Here is an 11,615-nt window from a genome sequence, read left to right on the forward strand (position 1 = left end):
AATAAAGAAAGAAAGGATGAAGTAAATTCTCCGTATCTCGTTAAAAGCAGAGATTTCAATATTGCCTTTCCTTTGTTCTTCTTGTCTTTTTTTGAGTCTTAATGGAATTATTTCTAAAGCCGCTCTTAGTAGTTAGGGTTACGTGAATGAAAATTCTGTTTGAAGTAATTGAACAGAAAAAAAATGTCTATCCAAAGTGGGTAGTAGGTGTAGAAATGGTTTGCGTGCGATTTGTTTTTGCAGTTCAAGTGAATAACTACACGTAAGAAACTTCATTGAAAGATTTTTCTCCTTCTGACATTAATTTTATGAGATGAGTGTCCATATCAACGGATTTCATTAATGCTAATTAAAGAAATGATGACATTGAAAAAAACACTTAGTTCAAGTGACTAATCAAACCAATTGTTTTGCAAACCTTTGTTGATTTGACGGGACTCCAACAAAATGGAGCTCAAGATAGATCTAACTCGAGTTGGTTGAACCACAAGTGAGTAAAATTAAATGTTTACATTCCGTCATGTGTCCCGAAGACGCCATTAGGTTATTAATTGTGAAACCCATCCTTTATTATGTACTTGGCGACATAATGACAATGTCCTTTCATTCAATTGTGATCTTGATTCAACCAATGACAAAATTCCACCAAAAAGTTTAATTTAGCCACAGAAATGGAAAAAAGAAAACTTGCCCTTTCATGTGGGTGATTGATATAAGCCAAAGCCAAAGCCAAATTGGAGTTTACTATAAGTGGGACACTCCAAGAAGGCATCTCCCACCAAAAGCAAGTGGCGATAGGTTTTCCACAAATCAGGAATCTCACTTTATCTTTCTTTCTATTTCTCGATTTTTGATTTTTTCGACTTGAAGTTGTTCCCTACTTTCTTTCCTTTTTTACTACACAGGATTTAATGTCATAAAATTTAAATTTATAGAAATATAAAATTTGTCAGTTAAGATTGCATGGGCTCAATAAGCTTTGTCTATATAAAGTACAAAATATTCCTTTTCTTCTCTTTCATCACCCTTTTACCTTTTGTCCATGTAGGGCAAAATATTCTTGTTCTTTTTCTTTTTTACCTTTTTCCCTCTTTATATGTAGATTTATTGTTTAAAAAACTTGAAAATTTCCGTTAAAGATTATTGCTTATTGATTATTACTTATTTACAGGTATCTCAAGCATTAAATGATAGAAGAAAAATATCTTATGCGTGAATGATGCTTTTTGCTTCATGTGAGATTGATGTTTTATCGTCGATTCGGTCTTATCTCAATGCTAGTTGCACATCTATATGTAGCTATCAGAGTTTCAAACTATCAAACTTCAATATCCATAATTAGTTCAGTGAAATGTTTGGTGATACCACATCTAACAAGACACTTATATTATTGATGAATAAGATATTATCTAACAAGTTATATGAGTGTGCCTCATAGGATAAGTAGGTATCGCGACCCTCCGAGGCGAACCCTAAAGGAGTTTGACAGATTGCCGAGCAGGCGCAAATAACCCTTTTTTGTAGGGTGGCACTTGTGCTTATCATTCGCTTTTGATTGCAACTTGATTTTCTCATTTTAGTTATGACATTTTGTTTTTCTTTAGAAGCCACCACTAACCTATTATGGGCCAATTAGAGGCCGAGCAAAATGCGAGAGTCCGTTTTATTTCTGTGAATCAGAGATTCGGACATAGGGATTTGATTACACTAGAAATTGTCTGACGCTCAAGATTAGTACCTTTTCTCTTTCTACCGGGAAAACGTTTTGTGCCATTTTTATTCAATTTTATATATTTTTTAAAACACGTAAACCTAAGTTACCATGCAAGGAGAACTCATACGACGAAAATTAAACAAAGCGATAATCAAACAAGTTACGATGATATAATCACAAATATAGTACAGTAAGTAGAACCCGAATCATATCAATAAAAATAGAACAACTCCTTGCTAATTAAGCCTCGGGACAAGAATCTTTTCAGCTAATGCATAAAATTAAATATGCAATCAACCTGGTTTAAGGAATGTAAATTTTCTAAGCTAGGTGACCACGGTGTCGCATTAAACAAAATGAAAGACAACCGAGCATAAGTCAAACTTAGCCCTAGAAATGCCATTCCTAGCCAAATGCCACTCCGATTTTTCATCCATTTTTATTTATTTTTTTCGTATTTTTTATTTCTATCCACGATAAACATGTTTTAAAGTCTAAACTATACTAAATGCATGTTAAGAAATAATAAACTACATACGAAGCTAGGAATTAAACTATGATACGATCCGAATATATGATTATGACGTGTAAATGATGTAAACATGTAAAGAGGACGCCTCGAGCCCGTTCAAGACCCTTAGCAAGGCCGGATAGAAGCTCTAAGCTAGTCGTTCAGCCCCTTAGGCGGTCTAGACAGCAAGTTTAGGACGTCTACTCACCCACAAGACGGCCCCAAACAAACACGCAAACATCCCGACACGCCTACGGGCCCTCGGGGTCGACGGAAGCCAACCCGGGACACGTCAAATGAACACTCGAGAGCCATAAAACATGCCATACAAGCGACGGTTCAGCAAGCCCAAGTCTGAACCGAGAAGCCCCTAAAGCGAACCGAACCCAAATAATAAGAGAATGAAGAACAAGTAAACAAAATGCGAAAAAAAAAGACACACATAATTAACGTCAAAGATGGAATTATACAAACACACACCAGAGCCGAGCTAATGGACCGATAGATCGAGGTGACGAGCTTGCAATGCCCATGAGAGCGAGGCAAGCTTCCGTACCTCGTCCTTAAACTACGGTCGCGAGAGCAAGGCAAATTCGAGCCCTAATTCTTATAAAATGCATTAGTATTCTATGGGAGGGGAAACTTACGCATCTATAGACTACAATGCCTCTAGTTTCTAAGTGCAAAAGAAATACAGCAAGAAAAATGGATGCAGGATTATGCAAAGTCGCTGTTTTTTTAGGGATGCGAATTCGATCCCTGATTCTTATTAAATTCATGAATAGCGTATGTGAATGGAAACTTATGTATTAACTAACTACAATATCTCTAGTTTCTAAATGCAGAAGAAATGCAGCTAGAAACATGAGTGTGATATGTAAAATCATTGTTTGTATTTAAGGGTCGAATTGTGCCATTACCGGCGAATCCGAACCCTAATTTTTGGACAATGCAATAAAGATCTACTAGCAAAAATTTAGGTTTCAAAAGTATGTTTATCCCCCATATCAGGAAAATAAAATGCTCTTAAATCAACTTAAAACTGAGAACCTAAGAGACTGAATTTATAATTAACTATGAGTTACGGTCAAAGGAGGTAATCACGCTAGTTTCCCCTCATCTCTTTTGCGCATAAAAAGCCTAACAAATAATATGGCTCAAATTTATAACTATATATGGATTACTCTCTTTGATATGTCTAGTGATTTTACATTAATCCAAGATAGGTCAACATAGTCGAAGATTTTGATAGTTCTACAAAATATCATATGAACATTCAAATCGAGAATTAATAAAATCATGCAATACCCAACGAATTGACTAAATAGGTACACGTACGTTTGGTGAAGATACGATAGAATCATATTCGGATCCTAGTGTTTCTCACTTGGAATAATGTTAGGATTGTGCTCACCATTCTAGATGTGAAGTCTTATACAATTCTATATAATTAATACAGATACATACGGTGGTTTGCAGGCATTCATAATGGTATATTGAGCCGAAAAACTGGAAATCCATGCTATTTGACAAAAACCATATTATTTGCTAAAGAATGGACTGGTGTTGTTTAATCAGATCAGTCATAAAATATTATGAAGGATTAATTCCTTGTTAACAAAATCATACAAAAAAACCAAATTGATTCGACTCATAGAACACAAATATCAATTTGACCAAAATTAAAATTTACAGATCATTGGACATTGATTAAGAGTTCAAGGACTAATTTGGTAGTGTCTCTTCTTTTATTAATGCTAGAAATATATGAAATCGAGTTATAAAAGAGGTTGTACATTTTTATTGAATATTTAAAAATGATTCACTCGTTAAAGTAGCTAATTAAAGTTTGTGGCATCATTTATGCTATAAATCTGTGTATCGTTTGTTGTTCAATTTTGTAAAGTGATGCTTATATTTGTGTATTCTCCCGGATAACTAATAAAAGTTCTCAATCTATACTGATAACTTTCTATTAATCACTAGCTAGTATGGAATGACTTTTATTTTTTTTACTTTTTTGCTTAATTTAAATCTTACAGTTCATGCACTTCGAACTTTTTTTAAATCCAAAACTTTCGAAACTTTCATAGTACTCAAATGTTAGCTTAAAGACTCGCACTTTATTTCTTCATAATTTTCCGAAATTTTAGTAATCTTTTAAGTTTTGACGGGAAAGTAAAAAAGTACTTTTGAGTTTTATTTAAATTCGAACAAACGTGCACACCTTTAAAACAGAGTTGGTGAATGTTCTAGCAAAGTTAGTATAATACAGTTTACCGTTTCGCGACATGCTCATAGGTTCACATGAGGACAGTAAGGACAATACCTTGTTGATTTCGATTTGTGCTGATAAGTTATTCATCGACTCATATATTATGACTTCTAAAGTATGAAAGGTCGGTTGATATTAATGTCACATTGATAATTGTACATATGTATTAGTAGATACCATTTAAATAACTCTATTAACTATCCAAAAGTTTGGTAAATTCCATTAATTTGATGATAATTTTTTAAATGTGTATATTTAGATTGCTGGCAAGTTCTTAATCAATACCGACTATTATAAATACCTGATAATCTATGTAGCACCGACACCGACACACGACACGACAAGTGACACGTCATTTTCTCAAAAAATAGAGAATTCCGACACATATATTAAATATATATTTTTATATATACATGATAAATTATCATTTTTAATTCAAATCTACAATTCTCCCCCCCCCCCCCCCCGGGAACTTCTTCCTTCTTCCCACCCACCACGACTTCTTCCCTCATTGAGCTACCATTACACCATCAAATCCGACATCAAAACAAACGATAGAAAAACCAAAGCCCGTGACCGAGGCACTTGGCAGAAACGAGAGAGGTGTACTTGCTATCTGGATGTAGCGGTGACCAACGAGTGGTGACCGGCACTGAGAGAGCCTCGCGGTGGACCAGTGGTCAACGGAAAGAAGAAAGAAGAGAATTTGAGATGGGGAGGTTGTCGGTCGAGTGAAGAAGACGGAGAAAATAAAAACCTAGCGTGTTTTAGCCCTTTTTCTTCCACCTTTATTTTTCTCTTTTTTTTTATAAATTTATATTTTGACCCTTAATTTTTTGAAAATTTATAAAATTGACCCTGTGCGTGTGGGAATCGCGTGTCAGGATTCCGGATTCGCGTGTCGGAGGTGTGTTTGGCGCGTTGACCGCGTATCGGAAATCCAACGCCTGTTTAACTGCGTGTCGGACCCGTCGGTGTTGGACACCGACACATTGGAATGGCCAACGTGTCGGTGCTACATAGCTGACAATAATTTATGCCTTTCAAATTTTTGAGTTGTGTTTTTCACCATTAGAGTTGATTTAACAGAGCGTGACTCATTAAAATCTAATGGAGATTATGCACAATCGGAAGCAAATTTCTTGTCTAGCCTGAGAGAACGCTTTTGATTATGCGGGTCCGATCCAAATCCAATCCCTCTGATCTCATTGGGTTTACGGACCCAATCTAGGCGAGAATTCTGCTAATACTAGTTGCACTCAAGATACAATTGCAAAAGATAAAGCGTTGTGATTGATGGAGCGAAGCAACCTGATTAAAAAGAAGAAGAAGCTAAAAGTCAAATGTTAAGTAATGTATTTACACTATCCAGCTAACTAATGTACAGGTCACAGTAAAGACATATAGTATAAAAAAGAAACTATAAGTTCCCAGCAATACTTTTATGCTTTTTGAATTGGGATGAATCAAACTTGTGGACAAGCATGGCTTCTTAAGATACAAAGGTATCACAATAAACCAGAGCACCGAGCGGAGAATGGTCCCAGTGCATTCTTAGCTGCAATCACTTTGTTGACCAACGTTTTCCACTTGAAATCATCTTTCTTGCTTTGGTGCCGAATCTTCACCCTAAATTGCCTGGCAAAAGCAAAAGAGACGCAATGTAGAGCCATCAATTTCACAAATACAAATCAGTTCAACGGAGGTACTGCTCTTCAATTCTACGCCCCAATAAGATGACTCAGCCCCCATATGCATCTCGCATAATCACTTAATTTTAAATCATTGAAGAATCATTTGGGCAGAAAAACACTCTTGCCTTTAAAAGTTTTGACTCATCAACCAGTTTCTTTAAATCAGTGTTGGACTCTTTTCCGTGCAAGACACTTGAAATGCAAACTTACGAGTCAGCAATGCAATTCTCACTTGATCATCTGAAGCGAGTTTTGCTCAATATTCAATGCTATTTAGGACCTAATTAATTAGGTGAATGAACCCATTGGGCCCGTGGCCCAATGGTAAGGGAATTTGGTAAGGTGAGGTGAGGTGGGACGTTTAGTTTCAAGTGTGGGGTTCGACTCCCATCTCTACAGAGAGGCTGAGTAAAAGTCAGTCAGTTTCAAGTGTTGGTGGGTTCGGACGTTTAGTTTCAAGTGTGGAATTCGACTCCCACCTCAACAAAGAGGTAGAGTAAAAGTCCTAGAGAGAGAGAGAGAGAGAGACTAGGGCAGACCAAAAAAAATTACGTGAATGAAAAACAACCCATACATCATGGGCAGTCACACTTGGACACGTCCTGCATCCATCTAAGACTTCTCCAGGTTAAAATTGAGGTGACAAACATAGAAGTTCTTTGACTTACCTACAGAGAGGAACCTTGCAATCATCAGGCTCAGTACACATCCGAGAGTGCAGTTCAAGAAGCTGCCACATGCGCTTGCAGTGAACACATCCTCCAGGAACGCGGACCTTGCAACTCGAAAAATGGCGTACTAAGGTCTCAAGTCCTTTACAAGCAGGGAATCCACAGGCAGGCTGCGATGCTCTGAGGAGTTTGTCGCGTGGTCCAATCGTCCGGCAACCATCTCTGCATATGTGAAGGAGGGCTTCCATGGCCTCGTAAAGTTGCAAGTATACCTGTCTCTCTTCTATTTTCCTCAGCCTCTCTTGTTTCCTCTGCACAACAGTAGTCGTAAGACCGCAATGCAAAAAATTCTTGACAGTTAACTTTATCATGACAGTAACATATCCACCAATATGAGAATGATCCATAGTTATTTCGTAAGGGAGAAGTAATGACCTATCTTCCAGGAATCAATCCGGTTGTCATGTTGATAAAGGTGAAATCACAACCATGTTCAATAGCAACAAGAGGAACTTGATGCGAAGAATATCGTAACCAAAGAGATAAGAATGTAGACATTCAGTGATTCTTTGCTATGAAGGACTTGGAAGAGGCTAAGATCAAAATGTTGATGCTATTGTAAAAAGAAGATCAGATAGAGCTGAAGCATCTCTTAATTCTAGGGCATCTAAAGAAGGAAACACAAGCATAAAATTGAGAAAAATCTCGAGAAAATTTTCCAAGGCTGTTTTATGCGAGAGGCTAAATCGAGGGGGAAAACGATAACGTAGAAGACATAAACTAGCGAAACCCTCATATAAATCTAGAACTGATGAGACCCACCCCATCTATGTGGGAACTTTTACTACTCCTAGTAGTAGCAGCAGCAGTAGCAGCTAAAGATCTGTAACGAACCATGGTCCATTGCAATACAAATAACACAGTAGCAAAGATCCGCAAAGTTATAGATAGTTCCGTTACTTATGTATCTCATGTAATCAGCAGAATAAAAACATTCACTGCGAGTAGTAGATGTCACTGTGAATACGATTGTACTATTTCAAGTTTGTAATCCTCACTTCGAACTCCACGTAAATGTAGTAATGACATTCGCATGAGTTGCACATTATGATCCATAAGCACATAACATTCAATGACCTACTATCATGCTATGAGTAGATCGGACATGCAAAATGATTCCCATGTTGCTTGGGTTTTCTTTAAACCTATCATGAAAGTCTTCGTTTTTTAAATGACTTTATAGATCACCTCCCTCCATGTAATTATGCCAAATACCACAGCTTGGCCTATACCGACTCTTACATTTGGGAAACGGCAAAGGCTACTCCAAGAAAGGAGCAAAATAGACTTACAGAATCTACTTCAACAACCACCTCTAGGATCTCCTGTTCAAGAGCAGGATTAGCACGCTTCATTACTTTCCAACCTTCAGTCAAGGATATACTTTTGAAGTCCTTCAGAACCATGCGGATACAAAAGAGGGAAAGCCTCGGTGCATCGCAGTACCTAGCTAACTGGAGCACATCTACAACATTTTCTTTGGTCAGCCAGTGATACTCCAGATAGTGAGTACAAACCCTTTTCAATGATGGAACTGAATAGGAGTGCGATAGAATCAGCAAATGGAGAACATACTTCTTCATCGTTTCTTCTTCATAGCTGCATCCAGATTTATATAATATTAGAACAAATAATCCAGACAACTGGATGAGGGGAAAAACTAAAATAGAGAGGATAGTCATCATACCAGGATGAGTAAAGAAAGCGAATGAACGCTTGGACAGCTTCATTAGGAACCCCACGAATCCTGATGTACTTCATACCATTCCTAACCGTCGATTGATGCATTATATTACGAAGCACTGGCGACGCAGCGGACTGCATGGAAGAAAATTAATTGGTAAGCCTAAATCTTGAACCACAGTATTTATCTCTCTGAATTGATGGTCGCAATGCAATTTGCTCAATGAGCCCCACTAGACTGCCTTCCCAATTAAAGAAACAGATAGATTGATCAACAAATTATGGAAGGCAGTGTCTAAAATATACACTAAAATCATATGCCAGTCCAGATCATCTCTACATCATCATGACTCATACAACATCTACAAGGAACTGAAATAAAAACATCAGGGAAGGGCAAAGGAAGTGTAATTAACTCACCAGAATACTGGAATGTGCCACAATAAATGAATTTTCTTCCATAAAAATGTAAACATCTGTGCCATATCCATCCATGAAAAGGCTGTCCCATGTATGTTTTGTTTCTTTGGGGACTGAGCTACAATCCGGAAGTCTTGCATGGCTGGATCTTGTAAAGGTTTTAACAGGGGGAGAAGGCGGTTTGGGGATATTACAGTTATTGGAGGAGGACGGAGTGGGAGGTGAAATATCTGCTGGATCTGCTTCCTCCAGTTCAATATTAAAATAGCCGCAGAATGTTTCACCTACAGAGGATGACCAGGGAGAATCAACATCTGGTGAAGCCATCAGCTTTGGAACTTTAGGAGAAAATACTAGTTGACACTTTTGCGAGAGGATCTGCAGGGTAAAAAAGTAGCAAGATTATAGATACTTCCTTACAGAGAAAAGAGAAAGAATCCAACCTCCTTAGAATTGCATTGGCTAGTTGGAAGAATTCCGTTATCAAGAAATTGACCCCCCAACATAAATCTTAAAAGAGTATTTTCATTTTTGAGGTTTATCTCGTTGGTTACTTGTGGGGGTCGCGGATTACCCAGCTGTTAGATTCCAAAGGTTTCCCTAAATAAAACTCCAGATTGCCTAGCTGCAAGGTCTCTGCTTTTATTCACCTCTAGATGCCTTTGTTAGGATGTCAGATCCAGACTATGCATAAGATGCACAATTATGTTTCATCACCAACAGCAGTAAGAAGCTACCGAATCGAATAACAGCTAATCTTATAGAGTGTAATTCCGCATACTTCAGTAAGAAACTAGTGAATCAAACGCATGCCAGAGTTTGGATCCGCTGGTTCAACAAATCTAGACATAATAAAGGGCATAAACACAGACAGAACACTGTTGACATTTTGATTGGCATCATGACCCTGATCAATGTCAGAAGACAAAACTTATTTGCCACGACATAATAGCCATTTAGCATTCACTAACCACCACCTCATAAGACGGCAAAATTGCTGAATGACCAACCAATGTAGGACATCGGTCGTTGTGCCCTGTCAATTTTCGCTTACTACGTTCGGCTCCGTCGGACCACACGAGGCAAGGAGGGAATTCCAATCTTGATGTGCTCTTTAAACTCTTAACCATCATCTAGTAATTAAGAATGACAGAGAGACACGGTTTGTAGTCGAATGCAAGCCCCAACAAAAAAATATAAAACTTTCTCAACTACAATTGTTTTCTGCGCCAAATCATTTTAATGACAAGGTTCCTTCCGTCCGACTGACTAGCATTCAATTCAACCGACTAAATTCCTTTTCCATGCGCTCCAACCCAATTTCGAGCTCCAGCAACAGCGGCATCTACCGTATCTAGAGAAGCAATCACTGCAGAAGACAAGGTGTTGCCTACCCTACCTTAGAGCGAAGGCAGATGCAAATCTTCACAAAAAAAATCTGAGATTTGCTCTCTTCAACACGAGTCCACCTGAATCTAACGTTGTACAAAAACAGCAGCTAAAGAACCTGAAACGAAATGCAAAAAAAATACAAGAACAAAAAAGTTCATAAATAATTAAAACATTAAAATAATGATTAATCGAGATTATAATTTTCCGCTGCACAGGAGCCAATAGAACCCTCTAGAAATCAACAAGCAGCTAAGCACAACCCGAAAATGTTATACGACATCGACATCATCGCCTTTTCTTTCCTGGTAACAACAGAACCAGACGTCATCCGCCTCGACAGAAGTCCGAAAACACGAAATGCGGTCTCAATTTCAAGCTACGGGATCCATGCATCGATGGTCCGACGAGGACAACGACCATTTCCAGGTGACGAAATCGCAGCAGAACAGGGCAAAACAAAAAACCCACCGGAATCGCTATTCCGACACGACATGCAGAGCAAAAAAGAAGAAGAAGAAAAATTGAGGAACGAACTTAAAGATGAACGACAGGCTTCGGGCTCCGGATTGAAACGCTCCGGAGAGAATTACCGCGATCGGAAACGATCGCCGAAGAAGCGATTCAAGCCGCAAGGACAACGTCCGGTTCCGTCGCGCCGGTCATCATCGAGGGGCCCGGGGGCAAAACCGGGTCCGCTCGGACCGTACGGACGAGAGACGCGCGACGAGCGGCGAAGCGAAAGCTACGGAGCAGAAGCTGAGAGAGAGAGAGAGAGAGAGAGAGAGAGAGAGACCTGGGTTGGCGACGACGACACGAGAAGTGGGGGGGAGTGATCAGTGGGAGGAAGGAGGTGCTTCCATTAATGGCGGACGCGGAAGGAAGGAAAGGAAGGGAGGAAGGTTGATGATATCTTTCTGGAGAAAAGATGGATCGCTTTTATATTTCATTTGTTGTCGTCGTTCATTTATTTATTATTTTTATTTAAGCAGTTGTTTGTTTCTTGTTTGATTTATTTTAATAATTTTTTTGTGGCGGACGGAAAAAAGCGAGACAGTCTCCGCTTGCATCACCATCTGTGTACGTACCCCCAATATTTGTCACATCTCTCTCTCTCTCTCTCTCTCTCTATTCCCTATGGCCATTCTTGGTCTACCTTGAATGATAATTCTGATCCGAACTTTTAATTTTCACTTAA

General features: G+C 38.5%; 1 protein-coding gene across 3 annotated transcripts; it reads right to left on the minus strand.

Moving 5' to 3' along the window:
• Positions 1 to 5,812: 5,812 nt before the first annotated feature.
• LOC115689750 (BTB/POZ and TAZ domain-containing protein 3-like) lies at positions 5,813 to 11,367 on the minus strand. 3 transcript variants are annotated; one of them, XM_056316733.1, is made up of 7 exons: positions 11,214 to 11,367; positions 10,428 to 10,535; positions 9,029 to 9,406; positions 8,613 to 8,743; positions 8,218 to 8,524; positions 6,863 to 7,176; positions 5,813 to 6,138 (listed from the first exon to the last, which is right to left on the minus strand). In XM_056316733.1, the coding sequence occupies exons 3-7, from the start codon at positions 9,353 to 9,355 to the stop codon at positions 6,009 to 6,011; spliced, it is 1,209 nt and encodes a 402-aa protein (XP_056172708.1). In that variant the 5' UTR covers positions 9,356 to 9,406; positions 10,428 to 10,535; positions 11,214 to 11,367; the 3' UTR covers positions 5,813 to 6,008. The 3 variants fall into 3 exon arrangements, with proteins under 3 accessions (XP_056172708.1, XP_056172709.1, XP_056172710.1); XM_056316734.1 differs by lacking the exon at positions 11,214 to 11,367 and adding an exon at positions 10,955 to 11,206; XM_056316735.1 differs by lacking the exon at positions 10,428 to 10,535 and having other exon boundaries at positions 11,214 to 11,361.
• Positions 11,368 to 11,615: the final 248 nt, after the last annotated feature.

This window comes from Syzygium oleosum, unplaced genomic scaffold, assembly GCF_021117445.2.
Source record: "Syzygium oleosum isolate NSW1041296 unplaced genomic scaffold, Sole_v2.1 Sole_v2.12, whole genome shotgun sequence".
NCBI classification, from domain to species: Eukaryota; Viridiplantae; Streptophyta; class Magnoliopsida; order Myrtales; family Myrtaceae; genus Syzygium; species Syzygium oleosum.

What these genes read in the sequence shown, in the direction of transcription:
- LOC115689750 (XM_056316733.1), bottom strand. Translation starts at nt 9,355, where the DNA reads ATGGCTTCACCAGATGTTGATTCTCCCTGGTCATCCTCTGTAGGTGAA. An exon ending in TGGCACATTCCAGTATTCTG is followed by an intron (nt 8,744 to 9,028) that starts GTGAGTTAATTA and finishes TCTTCCATGCAG; the next exon opens with TCCGCTGCGTCGCCAGTGCT. An exon ending in TGGTTGTTGAAGTAGATTCT is followed by an intron (nt 7,177 to 8,217) that starts GTAAGTCTATTT and finishes ACTGTTGTGCAG; the next exon opens with AGGAAACAAGAGAGGCTGAG.